Below are 24,008 nucleotides of genomic sequence, written 5' to 3'. Positions count from 1 at the left end.
ATATTGGTGAGTTGACTTTAAATCTGCATTTTGTGCCGGGCCCTTGTGTTTCAACGTGAGGAGATACAACACACATAGACAACTGATTTTGTTAGTTTTTGTTGTTGTTTTTTTCATGTTTGTTGTAGAAAATTCATAATGAAACCAAACATAAAGGAGAGCCTTACAGAAGTATTCATAAAAGATTATTTTATTTTACATCTTGTCACAATATGACCTAAATATTCAAGTCTATTATTAGGATTAATGTGACCAACACATGGTAGTAGTGCACAATCGTGAGATAACAGAATTTTGAATTGGATCTTGTGCTCTTAGTTGACCATTCTGACACAAAAATAAGCTTTTAAATGTTCAGAAAGACGGTAAACTGCAATCCCACTGTCACTTCTTTTAACACTTCCAACAAGTGTTTTTTCTCCAGGAGTACCATGTATTTAACACCTGACCGGTTGGTTTAAGTGTCCCTACTGAAGACAAAGTAACGTTTTGCCACCACTATGTTTCTGCATGGGGATCGCTTCTTGAGTAATTTGTTAGTTTTTCACCACTCATTACATTCTCCTTCTTAGCAAATGAATGTAATTAAAATATCTTTTTAACAATAACGTCCTTTTTGCAACCGTGTGAGGTGAGATGTACAGAGTTCACAATAACTTTATCCTTGATCTGTTTGGTATGTTCCTTGGTGTTTATAAAGCTGCTTGTTTATTGAGGCTATTTATTTCTAAAGCCAGTTAGATGCTCTGGATATTACTTTGGGCCATTAGATTAAAGACCTTTGAACATAAAAACTTGTGACACATTCCAAATTTTTATTTGTAAATGAAAAAAAAAAGTGGTGAAACTTAGCTTTGCCTTTTATCATTTTATACATTATGAATAGCTACAATTTCTGTTTATTTTTTATCTACTGAAGTGGCTCAAAGCGAGTTTCATAACATTACATCACTTGTAAATGTTTATGATTTGTCCCTGAAAATGTACATTCCATAGAAACTCTATGCGGCCAACCTAATTCAGCGCAGATCTTTGGATGTAAATTGCATGTTTAATAATTGAAAGTGACTCTGAAAAAGCAGCTCCTGACCCAAATTTTGAGACTTGCACAACTCCAAGGGGATGAAATGAGTTGACTGACAGACAGATGTACAGACAGGATCCCCCCCACCCCCTTACATATTTGGAGAGTAAAACATAGCATTGAGCAGGGAACAGCAAAAGCCTTGTTGGCTGCAGACACAGATGTGGAGAGCCAGAGAGGCAGCGGGCAGGAGGGAAAGGAAGGGCTCACCATGCAGAAGTTACAATAACACATTTCCCTGCATCACAGCACTGAGCTGGAGATTGAATCTGTCTGCTGAGTAAACTAACATATAAGTTCGATGGATTTTGTTGTGCATTCATACCATTTCTCTCTGAATAAAGGTAAAAGAATAAATTTTATGGCACAAGAAATGCTTCAAATTCAAAATGTTTGCAAAATCTTCAGCTCCACTATGAGTTCATTAGGAAAAGGCTTGTGTCTAAATTTATCCAGCAAGAAAGAGGAAGTCAGGTGAAATATTGCTCATAAGCTCAATATTGCATATCGAGCTTATGCACCCTACCCAGGGTTTTAAATAGCCTTATTATGATTTAACATATTCTTGAAAACTACCTGACTAAAACAGTAACTCAAAAAACTACAATCCTGACAGCTTTCAAGCATATATAGTTTTGCTCTGTTTCTGACCAGCATTATTACTCTGATACACATAAGTGTATGTCAGTGCTGCCTTTTCTCCAAGCAACTCCAGAAGACCTTGTTGTATTTATGCTTTTATATTGTAAACCACAGTGAATGTAAGCAGCTAAAAGTTTCACTTTTCTACACAAAATCACACTTTGTTTTAAATGTACATACACGAGGCACATAAACAATATAGTAAGTAGAGCAGCTTATTTCCCATCTTTAAATGTTGGGAACAAACATCTGATTTCACACCATAAATCAGGTTAAATACAGCAGAAAGTATGTATGAGCTTGTGCTGTTCAGGTGGAAACTGTCTGGGTTTACCAGTCTGCAGCAACAACATATGAGCACTCAGAAATGTCATGCAGTCTGGGCAATTAAAGTCCAGTCAAGTCCAGTCCAGTAAGCATTTCCTAAATAAAGCCATTTACAGACGCTTTAAACATTAAATCAGCATATATTTGAGAAAAAATAAAACATTTACCTGGATTTTAAGTCAAGATCCGCTGAATCAAAATACATCCTGTTTCAGAATGCTGGTATGCCACCAAGATAAATCTGATACAAAGATATGCCAGAAAGATGCCATGATATAGAAGCGTTGTTTTTTATGAGTCATGTGATAATGACTTTATGCCCAAGGAAGGTGCATAAAAAACATATAAAAACAGCAAAGACATACAGTACGTCTCAGTTGCAGGTAATAATTGTGAATAAAGATGAGGTTGGAAAGTTCGAAGACATCAGTTATTTGTGTCAATAACAATAGGTTATAAACAGGAAAAAAGTCAGTTTCCTGTTAAGACGAAATGTATGTGAATCTCTTTCTGTTTTAGAGAGGCCTCATTATAAAGTGTATTTTAACATTACGTCTGCTTTGCAAAACAATGACAAGGCTGATTGCAAATAAAATCAAGCACATTTTCATTTCTGTGATGTGTGCAAACTGAACATAAAATATGTACAAGGCTACATTTAGGTACTGATTTAACATTTGTTGGTAGATTGAATATAGAACAGTTCTGTGGGCAGATTTTAAAGAGGTACTTATCCTGAATATATGCGATGAAAGACTAACTGCTCTCATCTATCACTGAAACCCTCAACCTGTGTCACTCTCTTGAATTACATGAGGAATTAATACCAGACTATGCCTGGATTTATTAGACAAAGCCAGTCAGAGGGCTTCAAAATGTGCAAAATGTTCCTGTTTATTAAATGAGTTGCAGCCGCAGCCGTTGTTGGCTCAGAGATCAGCTTTTGAACACAGAGGGTGGAAATTAAGAATGCTTGCTTCTATTTGTTTTTAGTACATTATATTTTACCGCTCTGTAAGTCACGAGGATTACCTTCCTCTCGACTTCCAGCTTCCTGTCCTGTACTTGCATACACAGTTACTTCAGTGGATGCTTCTCAGGCTGATGTGAGAGTGTCCATTCATTCAGCACAGACCAGCTGCACACCTGGTGACAGCACAGGATGGTGGTGTTGGCTCAGGTCATAGTGTGCCAGGGGGGGCTCAGGGTTGGTGAGCGGGCCCACAGGCCTGTCCTTCAAACTTCTGCTCAACCTGCACATTCCAGTTCATAGCAGTGGGGCGAGTGCAGGAATGCCGGCCTATGTGAGGGATGACTGTGTTAACGGAGGTGTGACTGAAAAGGCCCTTCAGAGGATGGATAGAAATGAAAGGAACATGGGAGCAACATTCAGTTCATTTTAGGTATCAACCTGACAATCATTTGAAGAGTTAAAAACATCCGCATCAGTGAAAACAACAAAAACAAAACCAACAAAAAAATCAATCACCAAAATACTTTTATCAATTTGTAAGTACTGCTTTTTTTCATTTGTCACATTTATATATTTATAATCACAATTTCGTAGGAACATTTAATCTATTCAAATAAATACGGGCAAATTATTAAACAGCTAAGACTGCTCTCCGTACTGCCAGTTTTACACATTTGGCATCCTGAAGAAAGTAATTTTTTATTATTGTAGACAGAGAGTTTGCAAAGTGTAACACGAGATTAGATAACATCTCAGTTTACTGTAGCAACATGTAAGCTACTGCATCAATGTGTGGAAAGGAAATGTTGGAATAATATCTACTTAAAGGCAAATATCTTTCTATGGATTTGAAATTGAATATCAATACACTGTGTGGTTCCGAGGGTTTTAGTATTTAGTATCCACACTGTTAGTGTCCATGTCTACAATGCATTGGGAAAGTATTCATCCCTGTACAAGTTCTTCTTCTTTTTTTGTTATGTTTATATGTTTCAGGTATTTGAGCCAATTTTTATATCAAAGATAGCCAGAGTAAATACAAGAAACTGTTTCTAAACTAGAATCTTATTAATAAAAGGAAAAGCTACTTAAACCAACCTGACCCTGTGTGAAAAAGTAATTACCAACTAAATGTCAGTAGGCAAATATCTTGGGTAGTTTCTGGGGGGTTTTCTGGGTTTATAGTTTTGTTCATTTGTTATCTGTGTTTTGCCTTGGTGTTGATCAGATCAACCTTGTTTCTGTTTTACTTTAGTTCAGTTCATTTTTACTTATTTTAGTTAGATCTTCTTAGAGATTTTTTTTCAGCTGTTTGTGTTTACTCCTCCTTGCTCCCCTGTGTCACTCTCGCTCTCCCTCAGCCAGCCTTCAGCTTCACAGCTGCGTCCATTGTTCCAGCATTCACTCTCCACAACACTGGTTTCTTCATTAATGTCATGTGCCTGGTCCCGTTTGTTCCTGTTATTTCTTCCTGTGTTCACCTTGTTGTTGGTAAGTTCTCATTTTATCATTTGTTTCATTAAATTATTCAATTTCATTAGCAGCTTATGTCTGTTTGGCATTTTGGATCCATCCTCACCATCACACACCATGAGAAATCTAAAAACTGGCTGAGCCACCTTGTGATAACAGGTTTTCAGGAGTTAACATTGCTTTGGAGGAATTTTGGCCCATTAGTCTTTGTGGAATTTGTTTTATTATCCAGTTTGAAGGGCTTTTGAGCATTTAAAGCCCTTAAGATAAAATTACACAATATAAAAATTGGATTTAAGTGTAGACTTTGACTAAGCCACTCCAAAACAATCACTTTATTATTATATCTTTTGTCATTTAGGGGAGAATTTCCTTATGTGCTTTCAGTCTTTGTCCTGCCTTTTAGGATATTTAGCCTACTTCATGATGTGAGTGGGTTCAGTTGAAATTATTTTTTGGCTATAGAAGCCTGGAGATAAAGTGACCATGGACACAATACGAGACATTTGATAACCGATTTACTGCGTACTGCATACGTACGTAAATGGTAAATGGCCTGTACTTGTACAGCGCTTTATCAACTCCAGAGGGTTTCAAAACATTTCACACTACATTCAGGCATTCATTCATTCGTTCCTGATGCTAAGCTACTCCATGGTAGCCACAGCTGCCCTGGGGCAGTCTGACGGAGCTGAGGCCGCCATGCAACAGCAAAGATGAACAAACGTCTATCACTGTCGCCACATGCTGTGATATGTGAATAAACGTGCTTGAACATGGTCACCGGCGTGCGTTACCAACCCACATGTTTGTGCCTAAAACCGTTTTCAACCCCACTGCTGAAACAGTCCGTTTATTATGATAAAACAAAAAAAAAACCCTGAGCAAAAATAAAATTCAGTATATAATCAAAACCTCAACACGCATAAAGCTTCAGGTTGTTCAAATTTGAGTTAGCAGCAGGGAAGCAGAGGTGTTAATTTGCATGATGTGTGCTGGGATTGGAGGCCTGCGCCTGTCTACCAGTTTTAGCTGCGTAAGGTTTTGTCTGTGGTTTAGGGCCCCTCAGTTTTTCTCAGAGCAGATTCAACCTCTCAGGCTGAAGCAGCTGGCAGCCATCAAGCTGCCTTACATTAACTCAAATGCTTGCACACATGCACAAACACATGCAAGACTTCCACAATTTCCATGGTAATCAGTTGGGAATAAAAAAGTAGCAATGCCCAAAGTAGCAATTTGAGTGTAACAGGATATTCAGTTCAGTCTCAGGCCTCTGGTTCATTTAGCTTAGATGATCAGAAGAATATGAGCTACTATTCTTTCTGCAGATAAAGACAATAAAAGTATTGGACTCGGGTTGGTGAGCCATTTAATGCTGACTTCATTCTGCTTTATTAAAAGCTGGGTCTGTTTGTAGCAGCATTAATAATAACTTATACATGTTTTCAACTATTTGATCTCCATTATGAAGAACAAACCAAAACAAAGCATTATGAAATATGAAGTCTTTAGTAAAGAAATTTGATCATCTGTCTGCGGGACAAAGATTTATGAAATATGAAATTTAACACTGTAAACTCTATTTAGAGCAGCTCTAAATAGCAAACTCAGCTACATCAATCAACTTACAGAACAGAAGGTAAGCTGTCTGGCTAACTTATCTGCTAAGATTTGTATGAAAACGTTAAAGTTACGGTTTCTTACAGCTCCCCAAGTCTAAACAAAAATGTAAATAAAATATTTCTGATATTAAATCCTTTAAATACTATGTGTCAAGTGTGTTTTCACCACAGAAAAAATATGTTGAGTTGTATAACAGACTAACCTGTAAGTTAGGTCTCCTGTAGTAAGTTTTTTGCTTTGTTTTTTACTAGATGTTACATAATTTGATTTGCCCCTTATAGCCTACTAAAACCCACTTTTAATACTAAGGGTATAAGGTTTACTTCATTTGAAAAATTACTGATTTTTTGTATTGTGTTAGCTCTGTTAATATAACAAGGTATTTATTCAGAGAAAAACTGAAAGTGTATCCGTGCTGATATAGTTAACACCTGTTAATCATTCATTCTCTGCTCAGTGAAGCATAAAAGGCTTAGAGGGCATCGCTTCTCCTCAGACTAAACTTGTCTACTCGGTTATTTGAAAAAATATTTACCAAACGAGTATTTAAAACCTATTCTGTCAAATTATTTCTGACTCAAAGTAAAAAATGTCCATAAAGACAGATCTTTAAAATAAAATTTTAAAAAAAATTATACTGCTTTTAATTGTGGTTTTCTTTTAAATCTGTACATCATTGTGCTGAAAAACAGGCAATTTTCTAATGTTTCTTTCCTCTTGTTTTCTATTTTGACTGCAGCAGGATGGTTAATAAAAATAAATAATGTTAAAGATTAAATCAACAAAAAAATTATAAATAAAAAAAGCCATTGTTCTGTATCAATTGTTTGTGCCTGCAGGCAGGTTTGACCAAATGATGCAGAGGCCCATTAATGGACCATTGGCCGCACTTTGGACATTCTTGATCTGAGACATCTTCACTTGACAAAAATTTATTGTGACATAGAAAACACTGCAGAAAAGCTGCAAAAAATGCCTCAATCATAGCATGACTTTGAGGTGGTCGTGAGTTAGAATGCTGTTTTGCTTGGCTGCTAAACAAAAACCTTGAATGACCTACTTTCATTCCTGCCCCAATTCATCCAGAGCTCGCCTCCTCCTCATATATGCACACCAGAGCTAATGCACAGGGCTTGGATGGATATTCAAAGTGTGAATGTGATTACCCAGATATCTGATATACAGAAAGCTACATTAGTATCTTCTTCTTTTGCTTTTCTAAACCGGATACAAGTTGAAATGGTACAGAAAAAAGAAAAAAATGAAGCTTCATATCCCATGAGGTTGTGTGTTTAGAATACAAACAAGTAATCAGAATGAGGGTGTTTGTTGCTAAATCACTTCCCTACAGGCTGTCAACAACCTGCAACCCAAACACAATTCAATTACTGACGGAGCAGCAAAAATAGACTGCGAGGAAGCGTTTACAACAGCGTCAGGAATTGTGTTTGGATCTCTATGCACAGGAAGTCATTACCATAGCTTTTAGGAATATCTCTGTTATCCGAGTTAAGAAAGAATTTCCTCCTCCATTTGGGATAATATTTGTGTTGGTGTCACTCTGAGGACAGAGAGCAATTGCTGTGGAAAGGGGCGGAGTTCTTGAGAGTAAATGGGGGGGGGGGAAGGCGGGTTTCTACTACTAATGTCGAGCGGCTAACTCCCACTTGCTGCCTAATCAGTTCTGCTCCAACTTTGCAGCTCAGATAGATTTTGTGAAAAGCTCCCAGTCTGTTGCCTGCTTTGCTCTGCCTGCGAGGGGAGAAATTTCTGCGACAGCGCTGATGTCTGCAGCAGAAGGGAATCAAATTTCCTTTCATACTGCAAAAAGGGATCCACACCACTGCTCCACACCTCATCCTCCACTTTAATATCCCCCTGCTGCAACTCAGGAGCCTGGCTTGTCATTTTGTTTTAACCTGAGAAGAAGAACTATCCCACACAAGCCTTCGCTAACCGCTATCAGATCAGCTGGTAATGACTTTTGTGATGTGGATGACGACCGCAGCTTTGCAAAATGTGCCTCTTTAGAGAGCTGACGGATGCTGGCAGCCAAAATATAATCACGAGGAGTGTGAATGAGTTTATGAAGTATAAATTTTCCACACTTAGGTGGCAATTTAGAAAATGCATTGGTAGAGTTTTGATTTTGTGCAATTTAATTCAGATTAAAATGTTCTTACGAAGAGGAAATTTTGTGAGAGAGACAATTCAGAGTATTTGAAGTGGAGTTCTGCTAAAAGGTTATGACCAGTTAATATCTTACTTGCAGTAGATTATTCTCTCTATATCGTATAAAACCAGATCAGATGGTTCCAGAGGCTGAACCATCTGGAACCAGACCACAGCGCTAGATGTGGTCTCTTGTATTCATGGTTTAAGCTCATTTTGCTGTTATGTTACTTTATTTGTAATTTATTTGTGTTTGTGCAACTGTAATGCCTGAATTTCCCTCGTGGAGATCATTTTATCTCTCCTCATCATAGTCCAAGAGGGGCCAAAAGCAAAGTCTTAAAACAACTTAAATCTGAAAATATGTCATAGCAGTTTATTTAAACGCTGTGCTACAAACCTGTAAATTGCTGTCACTTTGGTTATTCATAGACAATATGCACAGAAAATGGAAGTTGGAGGGGCAGCAACAGCTCCCTGTGTGAAACGTGCTGAGAACAGAGCAGGTATTTCTGTTTCGATTTATGCATCAGATGCTTGTATCCAAAGCAACTTACAAAGTAGGATGTGACAAAGCCGTTAAAATCAAACATAACAGAATCAGCGAGTGCTATTTTTGGACATATTGGTCTGATTTAAAAGTAAAGAGGGTGTGAAGAGCAGAAATATTGTGCTTTAGGTGGATCCATTTCTTTTTAGATTTTCAGAGATTTTTAGTAGAATGTTTTTATCTGAAAATGTGACCAAACTGGTAAAGCTAATAAACATCCTGTCACATTGAATTGTGTGTTTTGAATAAAAATGAGCAATCAGGAAGAAAATATGGAGCTAAATTTATCCCATACAGGCTATCCTAACAACCTCAGCAGTTTTTTATTTGAAAAAGAAAGCATTTCTACCAGTAAAGTAGCGTTCATTGAAGTCATTATAATAATGTTGCATTTTATACCACCTTATTTCTAAAACCAGATAGTAACTTTGAAGAGGGCAAATGTTTCATATTCAGGAAGCTTCAGACTGGAACATTGTCTACAATGCTTCATCTTTCCATTTTCAGGGTAAATAATAATCAACGTCGACATAAATAGCCATCAGGTGCAAACTGTGTTATAAAGATACACTTAATATTATTGTCATGAACCGCAAAACTCTTTTTGACATTGGATTTTTTAGATGATCTTTGACCTGTCTCAGTCTAACCATTAGTTTAACAAACTAAATTCAGTTTATACTGAAAGAAGATGGAAAGTGTTATTTACTGCAAGTATGATGGTAAATACTGACAACTGTTTTAGGGAACCGGTTTGGAAAAGTCTTGAACTTTCCCTTTTACGGACATCTTCATTATGATTTTAGTGTCTATTGGGAGGTCTGGACTTTAGCAAGGGCTTACAGTGACAATAGCTTGGGGCTTGAGGTTTCAGGGCCCCCAGAACAAGTTTTTTCTACTGTTTTTTTATTTTTTTATTTTTACTCAATATGTGTTTTGCACGCATTTCCAAGAAAAATCCAACACTCCATCTGCATTTGCTAAATGTTTGTGTAGATAACAAAAATGCAGCTATTGGAAAATTATGATCTCACATACACAAACATGACCCTTCCTTGACCCCAAACATACTAGATAAAGCAACAGAAAACTTTAACCACATGGCCTACGCCTCTTTTTTTACTGTATTTCTCTACTGCCACATGGATGCCTGGCAATATTTCGGTCTGTTTTTGTTTTGTATGTTTTGTACTGATGGCGATACGGATGTTTATAAAAAAAGACGAAGATGAAGCAAAGACAAAGATAGTTTTATAAAATCCTATGTTCCCATTTAGACAGTGGTTAAAAGTCTTAAAGCTGATGTTTACCTAATTATCAATCTGTTGTATTTTCCACATCCACCTGAACCATACCCTCCCTCTGTGGTCGAACTTAATGTTGAGGTTCAATCTCACCCTCCTTTCAGCATTATTCTGTTTATTAAAGACCTAATATCACCACATCTGCAACAAAGCACAGCTCTATCTTACTCTTTAAAACTTTTTTTAGTCTTGAATGAAGCACAGGTTACCGTAAAGCAACAAGTTCTGGAATATTTTCAAATGTTTTTAGCTGTTGCACGGTAAATCGTACAGGTTTTTTGTAAAACTGCAGGCAGTGTTAGCTAGACCGGCATCTTCTTTGTTCTCGTCAACATGAGGAGGCTGCATCGTGGGTTCCCCCCAAACAAAGCCTGTCCTAACTCACCCATACCCCACTCAGGGGAACCCAGAGCGAGCGAGGTGATGAATAGAGTCGATCAGCACGGGGTTGTTTACACTCTCTCTAGACCACACAGACAAGACTCGGTCAAGACGGCATATGTACACCATGTGTGTCTCAATTACAGATGGGGGCCATTGCTGGACAGCCGCTCAGATAAAAGGGAATGGTGGATCAGGCTCAGGCTTTGTTGTAGAAACGCTAATATATTCCTCCCTGTTTCACGCTGTCTGTTAATGTCCCACAACAAAAAGCTAAAACTTGGATCATCTTTCAGTAAAGACTTCCAGCAAAGCAGCATTGCAAAGAGAGCATCCAGAGATGATGGAAAGGTCTGAAATCTAAAGTATAGTCAATCTAAAGTATTGTTAGCTTTACTGGGGTAGTAGTTCAGTTTTATCTGAGGGAAAGCTGAAGACAAAAAAGTCAAATATGGCTGGAACTGTGTTACTGAGTGAACTGCAACTCTAGGTGATGATTTTAGGGCTGTGTCCAAGTCTGAGGCCATGAAATGTGGGAATTTTTCCTTTTCCACGTCTGACGTATTTGGCATTGTTTTAATAGTGAGAATATGTTTATGTTAAGAGTTCAGAAGGCATGGGCCCACATCAGATTTTCATGGTATGACAACGTGGAGTAAAAACTACCACGCTTTTACGGCTATCATGGTATTTACACAAGATCTCACTGCTTTTCAAGCAAATAAGAACATTATTTTCTATATGGCTGCTAACATCATGTAACTTATTCATGATTACAGTTGTATTATTGATGTATTTCCCTCTAATACATGGTAATTTAGATTTTTAAACACAGTCTTAAAATAAAGAATACCTATAATAATAAACCTTTTTCCAATTGTGCTCTTTTTGGAGTAACACAAGATGTTCTTTTAAAACATTGCTACTTCAACAAGAGTGCCCCAAGCCAACAGAGGCTTTCAACAGACCCTAATTTTTCCGAAAGAAGATTTATTTCAAAACCTCAAAATGTAATGAAGTTTGCCAAGTGACAGCTAATTTTAATAATAAACCCTTTAGAATAATTCTGGAAAGCACAATCAAAATAATATTAGGATTTTTACATTTTTTTTATTTTAACATTACGTTCACTTTAGATTTATGATGACTTTCAACTGGCAACATCCAAAATGACATTTAATGGTTTGATAGATGTTTTAAAAGTCATAATTTGATCCCAATGCCACAGTTTAGTCATTTGAAAGCTGTATATTAAAATGCTGTATATCAAACACAATTGCCAGACCATAAGTGACTCAGACACCCAAAATACGCAATTTATTTACAGATGTCATCTATTTCAAATGGGACAGAGTATTAGGGTCACTTTAAATTTTTAAAGAAAGCAGTGAGTATTTTTAGCAGGTTTAAAAAACATCTATAAAGGATGAGAAATCAAGTCAAAATGTTTAGATTAAAGTTGAAAAACTAAATTAAGATTAAAGTCAAAATACTGAGATAGAGACTTGAGTTAAAATGCCAAAAAACTAAATGTGTTTTCAAGAAAAAAGACATAGAAGGCATGTGTAGCTTACAGTACACTAAACCGGCACAAGTGCTAAGACCAGTGATAGCTAAGTATTGGATAAAATATAGTGATTACAGTATTTTTTTAATTATTTCCCATAAATAATCTTGACTTTATCATCAGCCTTCAAAATGTATCCCAAATTAAGAAAGAAAAAAAAAACATTCTTGTTTTTGTCCAGAACTACTTCTACTTCTCTGCACTGTCATATGAAACCCTTTTATTCTAAGTGTTATGAAAAAGGGTTGATCACATTTCATTACAACCTAAATTTAAGCGAATCATGGTTAGCTGGCTAAGTGATCAAACATTATTCAAAATGCATAAAGCAAAAATGATCAAACTACGGTCAAATATGAGAGATATTAGTGATGCTGTGGTGAAAACTCGCTGACTTGTGGATCCCAAATCAGATTCTGCTTTGGACCCCGTATAACCTGAGGTTTCAAGACAAACATTTGCAAGTTTGTCTTGTAAATGTAGTAAATGCAGCTGAATGGCAGTGGGCAGCAATGAGTTGAGGAAGGTAGGCGCTGTCTTACTCTATGTAGTCATAGAAAATTCTGGTTACTTTCTCAGACTTTCTCACCTTATGGATTTAAAACAGAAACAGCGTGATGGGACTTACTAGCGTTTTTAAATTGTATCTGTTTAAACCTTGAAATAACACAGGAAATATTAAAATAACTTTTTAGTAAGCATAAATCGTAATATTGTTTGAACTCTGAACACAACATCCTTTTCATGGATTGCTCTTGGGGGAGGGGATAACCTGCCGTTAATAAGCATACATGAGTTCAGACACACACCATTTCCAGCCATACTTCCAGCTGGATCCTCATTCAAAAACAACAAAAGAAAACAGAATCTTTAGTACACAACTCCAGCAAAACAACAGCATAGGAAATTAATCAAAGTGGACATTTTAATGGTCCTCAGCTGCAATGTTAACTTCACACATATAAAGGAAAAAAATACATAAAAGTCTGAGCTTTTAAATGTTACTAAATTTGTATTTTCACACTGCATTTTTTTTTTCTTTTTCTTCTAGAGAAAACAAACAGGAACCCTGGAAACACCAAGCGAGCCCTGGGAGGTGAGCGCATCCTCCAACCGGACGGACTAACATGCAGCCTCTCGTATCTCCTGACACTAACGCACTCTCCGGATCACAGCGTGAGCGATGATCAATCAGAATGCTTGTTTGCCATTCACAGATTCATCGTCATACTCACTGATTGCAAGTTTTGCTTTGAGGAATCTTCTTGGCTGCATCATCACAGACAACTGCTTCCATGTATCTATGTGCAGCAGTGTCAGAGGAGATTTAAAAGCCAGAGCTACAACATCCCCGCAGTATTTAAGGACAGTGAGCCGTGAGGACTGATGTGAAGAAGGCAGAACGACAGTAAGATAAAAAGCTGTGGATGTAAGGATATTATGACACTGTATACTCAGCTTTGTTTATCAGAGGCACAGTTGGTTGAGAAAACTATTCATTTACAATAAAATGATTAACTGGGTGAGTCAATTTAGATAGAAAAAAATATATTTTATTTAGTTTCAGTAAAGCTTGACAACTTTTTTTTCTATAGAGATACACCAATCAGAGATTCAAATCGGACATTCATTGATTGGCTCTGAATGTTGATCGGTAGATCAACTATTGAACAAAATAAACTGTTTTCATATAAATTAAAACTATGCACATCAAACAATAGGGTACTTTAATGGGATTTTTTTTTTTAGTTTAAAAAATGAACATAAAGGTTAGACAATCATGTTTTGATGCAAAAGATGCACAAATCTTCTTATCAAAGTGTCTGCAGCTCTTGTTCTTCCATGTTTCAAAGTTCTTATCAGAAAGTCAAACCTCGAGGAAAACCGGAAATCAGTAATAGTCAAAAAATAGGTCTGATCAGAGTAACTCTACTTCTTTATAATAATTTCAAATAGGCTGCTTTAGAAAATGTTATTAAAAGCAGATATGAAAAACTGTTTCTCAAAATCTGGGCATTTGTAAGGAAAAGTGTGCAAAATAGACTAGCGTTGAAGTGCTTCTACTTCTTCTTTTGATTGGAAATATCAGAAAGTGACTTAAAAGAGTTTCTTGTTAGAGCTGCACAAGATATTGAATCACAATTATAATTGAAATATCAGGCCATGCAAAGTTCCAGTCACAAAGGACTGCTAGTACGCAATAGTTGGTGGTAAGCTCAGGAAGAGTGCTTGATGGAAAACAAACATACTGGTGATGGAAAAGAAAAAGAGGAGAGGTGAAAATATGGGAATGTTGTAATCAACATTGTAAATTCAGCATAATAAAGTGCTGTTTTTCTAATATTTCTTTACCTAATAAAATATACAAGCATTCAATCTCTCCAAAGCACCTCGGGATACATTACAATGCTAAAAAAATTATCAGATTCATAGTTATAATTGTATTAAAGCTTAGGGGAGGGTTTTTTTTATTTACTGCTCAAAATTCACAAAATACCCTTAAAATAGAATAAAAAACGTGATTAAAAGTTAAAACTTTAAAGGAAAAAAAAAACACAAACCAAAGCAGAAAGAGAAAAGCTGAATGGGACAGAAGCGTCCTACCTGGTCCCTCTGGATGCATGGCAGAGAGGTCCGTCGGTGTGTCTTACTGTTGGACTGACTGTGTGCCATGTCTGAGGCTATAACTGAACTGGACCTCCTGCGCCTTTTAAATACAGGAATCTCTTCCCTGGCTCCAGTCACGGGGTTGCAGCCCTCCTTGTGTGTCCCTTGTTTAGGCAGGAGCCTGTCAGCATACCTCGCCAGCAGGATGCCCAGCACTCCGACCAGGTACGCCACGTACGGTCTCCAGGCGGCTCGCACTTTGTGCAGCGAGAGCAGCGAGATAGTCCTGGCCACGCTGATGAGAACGATCACCGATGTGCCCTGGTTCAGCCGAACTACCATGAGTACTCCCGCGACCGCGCAAAGGAGCACAACCCCGGCCGCTGTGGCGGACAAGAACAGCTGCTCATCTGTCCCGTCCAGTAGAGCCCACGCCGCCACTTCGCCCAGGTGACACAAGGTCAGGAGGGAGAGGAGGGTCTCGATCAGCACCCCGCAGTGGATCAAGTACACGCCGACCCATAAGAAGGCACATACGAGCGCAAACAGCAACGACAGCGCACTCCAGCAAGTTTGCAACAGCTCGGCTGCGCAGTCTGAAACAAAGTGGAGGGGGGACGGTGAGGGCGAGAGTGTGTTGTCAGCGCTGCTGCTGCTGGCCTCAGCTGTCCAGCCTGCGCATTTGACCAGAGCGGCGAGGAAGACGGAGAGCGAGCCAACGCACGCAGCACTCCGGAACCTCTGGGAACTCCAGAGTTTGTTAAACATCAGCCTGAGCCACGCTTCACAGTCCGGGTCTCTGCACCGCGGGGTGACGCGTGTTTTCACATACCCATTGCGATCCGGTGCGCCGAAGCCTTTCTTACGAGTGTTGCTGTGCGTACCGGTGGTACTGCAAGCCTCTGCAGACATCGCCATCACTCATGGCCCGATATGAAGTATGAGGAAGTCTATAAAGCATCTATACAGGTGTGGTCAGGGGGAGGCCAGGGCTTGAGTTAAGTGTGGAAAAAACATTCATAATGTTCGGTGCAAAATGTTGGGAAACGCATAGGACGAAAACGCACACACGCCTCTCCTTTTACGCATGGATCTGTTTTGTCTTCTCTTTGTTTTCCAGGTGCGGGACGCAGAGCTGCATTGAAAAGGAGCCTGGGTGACAGAAGAGCTCAGAAGCTGTGCTACAGATTTAGGGCATTGCTCCTCTCTGCACGCACGTCCCGCTCGGCCCTCTGTGGCGCGCTTTCTTTCACATTTTCTGTCATTCTCTCTGCTTTCAGAATCCAGGAAACAGCAGCAGAACCTCGGAAAAGGGGGAAAAAAACAAAAAAAACATCAACCCCGTTCGGCGACCATCCGGACCATAAATGATCTGTTTGTCCTCCTACTGAAATGAAACGAAACAGTCCCTCCGGTGCACTTCCGAGGATAAACTCCTTTGGCGGATTTAAGCTGCGAAGAGCGAATGTCCGCTCGGCGTTTTCTCGAACAAATCCGGAGCGTTTTGTCACCAGCTCTCCAACCAGCCGCGAGTGTCAGCTTATTCACACCCCCGAGTTCCAACTTTTTACACAGGGAGCAGCGGTGAAACCCACCAAATCCCCCTGTGCCAGCCCAGCAGGAGTATTTCTGCAAATGACTGAGGTTTAGTTGGTTTTTTTTTTTCTTCTTCATCATCGTTTTAGGATACTTTATGTTTTCTTTTTGTGGGCTATGAGATTATAATATGTGCTAATATTTATACAAAGAAATCTGTGTAAAACATATATGACTTTTTTTTTATTGCAAAGTCTTCTTGAAAATTATAATGTACTGGAGCAGCCACATTTCAGGCCATGTGACATCTTGGTGGGCGCATTTTGATTTGTGGCCTTAGTGTAATATTGTTGCAAGGTTGCCAAGGTAAATTTTCCATCTACAACCAGTGCCTTGCAAAAAAAAGACTCAGATCCGTTTAAGTTTTGAGCATTTCGTAACATTAATCCGCAAAATTAAGTGTATTTTATGGAAATTTTATGAGATATAGTAAAACAAAGTAGCGCATAATGTGAATCAAAAGGAAAAGTGATGGTTTTCAAATATAGAAAATAAAGAAAAAAAACAGATCTGAAAGGTGTGTAGTACAATCTATTGCCTTCCAACGTTTCCTCGTTAGTAAACGGAGTCCACTGGTGTGCAATAAATACAACTGATCTTGTTAGAGAACATCAGTGAACAAACATCATCATGGAGGCCAACGATCACGTAAGGCTCGGCGGGGATACAGTCGTGAAGAAGTTTAAAGCAGGTTTGGTCATGAAACAATATCCCATTCTTGTAAGAGCTACAGAGTAATGCTTAGGCCATCATTTAAAAATATAGAGCCATTAGAGTTAAATAGAGCATAACAAATTTGTTGTTGTCGCAATATTTCTTCATATGATGTGCATAACCCGAAGAACTGCAGGGATGACAATAAGTGCTAGCTAACTTTGTAAGCATACCATGCATTCAGGTTATCAACTTCTAATTCATGTTTAGTTGCACTTGTCCTTTAATGCACCATAAACATTTGGAGAGGGTAAGGAGATGGTAAGATGATTAAATTATCTAGCAGTGGACCGCTAGTATTGGGGGTCAGGGACCACAACCACCCACGAATAGCTGACATTTGGGAATACTGGACAACCACTCCAAAAACACATAGACTTAGCCATTTTAATTGTTTAAATGCCAAAAATATATCCTATTATGCAATAATGCACAAAGTGGTAAGTGTTGTGGCTCAACCAAAGATCCTAGTATCTACATTCTTCCTTATTTCCGCTCTTGGGTGTATAGCCAACTAATAGCTAACAGTGTGTCCAGTAGCATTGTGCCTGGATATGTGATATGATTTTTTTTCTTCCAACTATTTTAGGACTCCCCAAAACAAAAAGAAATGCGAAAAAAAGCGATTTTTCCGCAAATAATTTGGAGTTACTAAAACCATAAGTAGGCCACTATATGGCACAACTGAGAACCTGACAAGACCAGGCTGGCAAGAAGAGAATTAGTCAAGCAAGCAGCCAAGAGACACAAAGCAACTCAGGAGGAGCTGCACAGATCCACGCCTCAGGAGGGAGTATCCGTTTATAGGACTGCTGTTAGGTATATGCTTCAGAAATGTTTAGTAGTGACATGAAGGAAATCTTTGCTAATAGAAGATACTTTGACAAGCCTTAAAAACTTTCATTTACTGACTCTCCATCCAATCTGACTGAGTTTGAGCTTTATTGCCAAGAAGAATGAGCAGAAGTTTTAGTGTCTAGATGGCTGGCAGAGACATACCCCAAGGGACTTTCAGCTGAAGCTACAGAAAAAAGGCTGTTCCATAGAAGTATTCACTAATGGCGAGTAAATGCAAATGCATGGCACACTTTTCTAATTTTAATTTATATCAACTTGGATTCATGTTTGTTACCCTTCACAACTGTGCACTTCCTTGTTGGTATTCCTTTATGTAAAATAAAAATAATATAAAAGTTTGTTTGTAACTTGAGTATAAACACTTTTGGCATGACACTTAATATGGTTTGAGTCCACCAGTTCCTCTGTCCTGTCCCGCCAAACTCTGGTTGGCATAGCATCTAATGGCTGTGGTGGGGACTTGGCTGCTCCAAATTCTGCATTTAGCTGCCGTTATCTAACAGTGGGAGGTAGAGATTCCTCCTCCCCCCCAACCTCCACTTCCCTGCGGTCATGGCTTAAGACATTGCTCAACTTAAAAAGCATACATTTTTAAAATGTTCCAGTTAAAATTTATCAATAATTTTGGTCTGATTTTGATCAAAACAAACATTCCTAACTGACCAAATGCACATACTGAACTTTCCAATGAGAAGTTATGATATACACAGACCTTTTTAATTTTACACATCTTTAGCAGGGCTGTCCAAATTTCATCCAAATCTATAGCATTTTGAAAAAACAAAAAAAGTCTCTTTCAGAGGTCAGAGAGCTGCTACATTTCTATGCACCCATCTTCCTCCTCTCCCTGAATCCTCTATCTCTGTCTATTTTAGCAAGCTGACACAGGTCAGCGTGACTCTGTGGCATATACGAGGCACTGCATATCCTCCGTCAGCTGTGATTAGTGAGAAGCAGGGGGAGGAGAAGAAGTGCTAACAGGGAGCGATAGGAACAAGAGGAGGAAGGATCCCGTCCATCACCCCTCAACGCATGTTTACCGCTCACCCAACAGTTCTCCCATGGTGCAGTGCATCAAAAAAAAAAAAAGATGTCTGTTGGCTCTGTGCCCAACCTCTGTTTTGTCACAAACATTTGTCTCTTACCTTATCAGAGCCTGGAGGTAACTTTTCGTTCCCCTCCGGGTGAGGTGAAACAATGTCACTTTATCTAAATGTTTTATTTTCTAGGTGACAGGAAAAGAAACATTTCCTCTTCAGAAACGTAAGATGAGAGCGTGACAACAGAAAGAATGAGTTGGAGTCAGCAAAAAAAAATAAAGAACGTTGGAGCTGCTACAAATTTGTTCCCTTTTTTGTTTTTCTTTGTAAAGTTGAATCAAATCCATTGTGTAAGGGTCTAAATGTTGTTCTGTTTAGATGTGATGCATATAATGAATTTCAATATGTTATAAGATGAAAATTATACAATTTAGTAAGCAGAACCGCCTGAATCTAGCCTGTCACAGCTGTAAGTGATTATAAACATGCTTTATGATTCCTCCACTCTGCGTTTGTGGCAGATGAAGCGACATGACGACAGTCGTCACTGTGCGCCCGGCGTCTCAAGACAGGCTCATTGTGAAATTTTCTGCCACTCTACAAAACAGGTCCAGAGGCTATTCAGAATTACCCGAAGGAATTTTAACGAGTAGGGAATGCACATGTTACCGTTTTACCCTATTAGGCAATGTCGTGGTCTATTGTGAAACAGGAATCTTTTATGAGGGGCAGGTCATCAGACATCTGGTTTTGATGTTGCATGAAGGGCAATTGTCAGATGTGACCCCGTTCAGACCTGCGCTGGCTTCTGCAGCGGCTGCTGACAGATCAGACGTCTGTCCTCAGCTCAAAGGCACGTTTCAAAGAGTTGTTCACCGTTTAGCCTCCTCCATCGTTTCCTCACTGTATTTATGGCTTTAAGTGGCAAAAGTATTTCTGTCCCCTCAACTTTTCCATATTGTGCTAAGATATGACTACAAGATGCAGCATTTTCAAAAATGTTTACAAATGAGAAACTGACAATTATTGGTTGCATTTGTATTTAGCCCTAAGAGTCAATATGAGTCAATATTGCAGTATGTCTCTGCAAGCTGTGCAAATGTAGAAACTGAAACATTTTTACACATTCCTATTTTAAGAATATCTCCAGGTTAGGTCGGGTGGAGGATGTTTGTGAATGTCAACTTTCAAATTTTGCCAAAGATTTTTAATAGGATTTAAGTTTGGACTTTGACTGGGCCATTCTCTTGATCTAGACCACAGGTGTCAAACTCCAGTCCTCAAGGGCCGCTGTCCTGCAGTGTTTAGATGTGCCACAGGTACAAAACACTGGAATGAAATGGCTTAATCACCTCCTTCTTGTGTAGATCAGTTCTCCAGAGCCTTAATGACCTAATTATTCTATTCAGGTGTGGTGCAGCAGAGGCACATCTAAAAGTCGCAGGACAGCGGCCCTGGAGGACTGGAGTTTGACACCCCTGATCTAGACTATTCTCAAGCGATGAGTCAGAAACCCCAAAAACTATCTTTTTTTTCAGTGCGGTACACACTTTGCCAAGGCAAAAAATGTCAAGAAAGAAAAAATAAACAGACAAAATAAATGTAAAAGTATTGTTCAGTATGATATGAAAAGGCTGACATTGCTGAACGGTTTTGATTTGAATTAAAATGCAGATCATTCAGCGTAAAAGGGAATACGTCCCTCTTTCGATCGCTTCCTGGTGGTTTTGATTTATCATTAAACATATTTTTTAGTGTATTTTCTCATCTTCTGTTCTGCTCTCAGTTTAAAGCTGGAACTCAAACTTCTATTCAAGAAATTTGGGAAAGTAATCAATTTGCACAATTAGTTAACAGCTTGTCAATAAGAGGTGTGCCGTATCAGACCAGAATCACTGATCTAAGCCATCTTGTTGCATCACTATCTGTATGTTTACGGCAATTGATGGCCATGTAATTATAATTATGTCTTACTCTTTTTATATTTAGACAATGAAGTGCTCAAGTCTGGGTTTAGTTTTATGATATTGTATATATTTATGCACTACATGCATGTTTATCTGATGCATAAAATGTCAATGAAATGCATTGGCATTTGTGCCATTCATTGGGTATGAATAAGAAACAAGAAAACATTCCCTCTTAGTTTGAGACTTCAGTCAGCAGGACCTGTAAACAACTTTTGACCATCTTCAATAGCAGGACCCTTACAAAAACTAAAATGAGATGCAAAGAGTGCATATAGTCATTCAATGGTATATTTGTACTGTACAATAGATGCAGTGCAACTCAGAGTTGAACTCACGTGCAACAGAAGGAAAAAAAAAAAAGAGTGAGTGACTGAAACAAGTTTGCATTGTGTTTGGCACATGAGTGCAGAGAAGGAGATCCATCACAGATGGGCAGCATTTGGCTCGTGGCCAAGTTTCCACTGAGGCGCTGTGGACAGACACTCATCCCTGCACACACACAGACACAGAAATGCCACTACCGTCATGTACACAAACAAGCACATGTGTAGACAGTTGAATTTGAGGCTGCAGAGCATGAGCCTTCTAGGCAGGGTATCGGAGGAATCAACAAACATCCTTTTTTTTTCTGAAGACGTGCTGGTTGTTAAATTAAAGTGAACTGGTCTGTTACAAGATGAAAGATGTAAACTTGCAATGCAAACCTGTAAAATTCTTTTTTTTTTTTCTCCAACTATGTTTTCATACATTCCTAATGGATTTGTGTAAAACTAGAAACTCAGAATTTTAGTAGCAGCATTGCTTATAGATAGCTACAGTGTACTGTAAACAATATGAAGCTTGGTTTAGTATTTTCCTTTCCGTTTTGCTTGTTGGTAAATAACAGCAATGGCTCTCCGGAAATACGGGACAGTAATGCAATGTGTTCAAACAAGACACTGAATAAAATATATCCAAATATAGTAAATTTGTATACAAATTATAACAATTAGACAGCTTTTTTAACTGACAAAAATATGTTTAAAACATTTGCTTTTCAATCGGTAATTTCCCACATTCTAAACCCACATCACTCAAAATATCTACTTGCTTTTCACTTGGTCCTACCTACCTATGGAAACAAATAATAATAATAATAATAATAACAATAATAATAATAATAATAATAATAATAATAAAACGATACACAAAAGAGTAGCAATTCTCGTTTGCTACAATTCAGAATCTATATAAAATGTCCCAAAAATTTATTTAGGAAACGTATATAAATAAATCCAACGTTTACTTGCCTTAAATTTGTACGTCTGCATTATGTCCTGACGTCACCACGCAGCCAATACTGGATGAATGCACGTAGGCCAGGAAAGCACGAAAACAGAGGAAACTACAAAAATGAAAGATAGAGAGATTCAACCGCTCCAGTCTTCGTTGATGGTAAACATTTGGACACATTTTGGTTTTTGCCAAATGCCCGGAAAGACAGAGTTTTACGTTAGATTCACCGCGTTCAACGTTCGCAAAATGAAGATTGCGCACTTCCGGAGGCAGCTAACGCATGAAGCTAAGCTACATCGCTACATTTCCGGTGGGTTGTGCGATTGGTCAGAATGCAACTAGTCCACTTCCACTGTCGTGTTTTTGTATAAAACATGAATACTATTAAAGCTGCAGCATATTTTGTAAAGAATATGTTTTGTTATTTGTTAAATCACCGTGTAGTGATAGTATGTGTTGATAAAGATTATCTATGAAAACATCGATATTCTCCACCTCCAAAACAACCATTGAGAGCAAGGAGGAGGTCTTAATGTTATCAGTCAATGTCATGTACTATCTGCTAAATGTGCTAATAGCAGATAAACTACCGTACTTACCTTTCCACGAAACCCGCTTATTCGCAGTCATCGATGGCTCTGCCTTCTTCTTCCTTTTCTTTCTGGTAACGTTTAGATGTGCATTATCGCCATCTACTGGAATGAAGTGTAGATCGGGATGCTATGTAGATACTACACAGATTAAACTATGTCTTTTCTATCAATTGTCTTTTTGAGGTATTTTAATAAAAATCAATAGGATCCAGAAGTGGAATGTTTGTATTCAACAGTAATTTTTTTCTTTGTAACCACCGGTTTGCTTCTCCCAATAGAATATTTGGAACAGAACAATAAAAAATGTTTCACTGTCTCATCTTGAAAACCAAAATTAGCCTGAGCATTCACAAAAAGATCTGCTGAAGTAGCAGAGAGCAGAGGGGGAATAAAAGCTACACACTGCAGCTTTAAGGAGTGATTATACGACATGTTGGGGAATTCTGCACGTTTGTACGATTCTTCACTAAATAACTACAAATAGTGTTTCTAGAACAGGCACAGATGAAAATGACAAACAATGCCTCAGATTAATATGAATGAGTTATGCAAGTTTTAAGTGACATATATATCTGCTGGGATGAGATGTGGCACATATCTTTAAAACTGAAAGTTGTCACAAAATGCAAAAACTAGCAGGATATTTATTGGACCGCTCCTGTTTTTGAAGTGCATATTTTCCTCTAAAGTTTTTGAGGATCATGCTAAAGGAAAATGGGTTCATGCCTTGAACAGCCAGGTAGCTCAGAATAATTGGTTTGTGTTTGTTCAGTACATGCCAGGAAAAACGCAGCCCGTCCTCCTTGGGAGAGAGTTCCAGCAAACCTGAGTTAGCTTTCATGCCGATATCTGGCCCACGTGAGAAAAAGCCAAGAGAGCTAACCGCTTACTTTCATTTTTTCACTGTCAGTTTACGTGTTTTGCTAAATGGGTGGAATGCTGCAGGGAGCTGAGGCCCAGAAACATTTCCTTAGACTTTATTCACTTGTCAGGGAAACAGGAGGTCATGGGTCAATTGCTTCACAGCAGTTTTCCGTATGAAAAAAAAATAAAAAGGAGTTTGTGGATTGGGATATTTTGAAACATCTGAAAACATAACACTTTATTGATGACTAGAATTATTTTTCTCATTTTTCTCTCTAAAGAATATTTAACAAGTCATCATCCTAATCTAGGGCTGCACAGTGGCGCAGTTGGTAGAGCTGTTGCCTTGCAGCAACCTGGGTTCGTTTCCTGGCCCAGGGTCTTTCTGCATGGAG

The 24,008-nt window shown here is 38.4% G+C and overlaps 1 protein-coding gene and 1 long non-coding RNA gene across 2 annotated transcripts in view; one reads left to right on the top strand and one right to left on the bottom strand.

Annotated features, from left to right (window-relative positions):
• The window catches only part of LOC116737605 (cGMP-inhibited 3',5'-cyclic phosphodiesterase A), an 88,387-nt gene extending 72,766 nt beyond the window's left edge, over positions 1 to 15,621 (bottom strand). Inside the window, exon 1 of the mRNA XM_032590868.1 lies at positions 14,701 to 15,621. Within this exon, the coding sequence (XP_032446759.1) occupies positions 14,701 to 15,621 (921 nt within the window). The remainder of the gene's footprint in view (positions 1 to 14,700) is intronic.
• Positions 15,525 to 16,808, top strand: LOC116737610 (uncharacterized). The gene is made up of 2 exons (XR_004342867.1): positions 15,525 to 15,672; positions 15,824 to 16,808. It is a non-coding gene; the product is annotated as an uncharacterized LOC116737610 (long non-coding RNA).
• The last annotated feature ends 7,200 nt before the right edge of the window (positions 16,809 to 24,008 follow it).

Source organism: Xiphophorus hellerii, chromosome 2, assembly GCF_003331165.1.
Source record: "Xiphophorus hellerii strain 12219 chromosome 2, Xiphophorus_hellerii-4.1, whole genome shotgun sequence".
NCBI classification, from domain to species: Eukaryota; Metazoa; Chordata; class Actinopteri; order Cyprinodontiformes; family Poeciliidae; genus Xiphophorus; species Xiphophorus hellerii.
The sequence above is the reverse complement of the archived record's forward strand: the minus strand, read 5'-3'. Positions and strand labels throughout refer to the sequence as shown.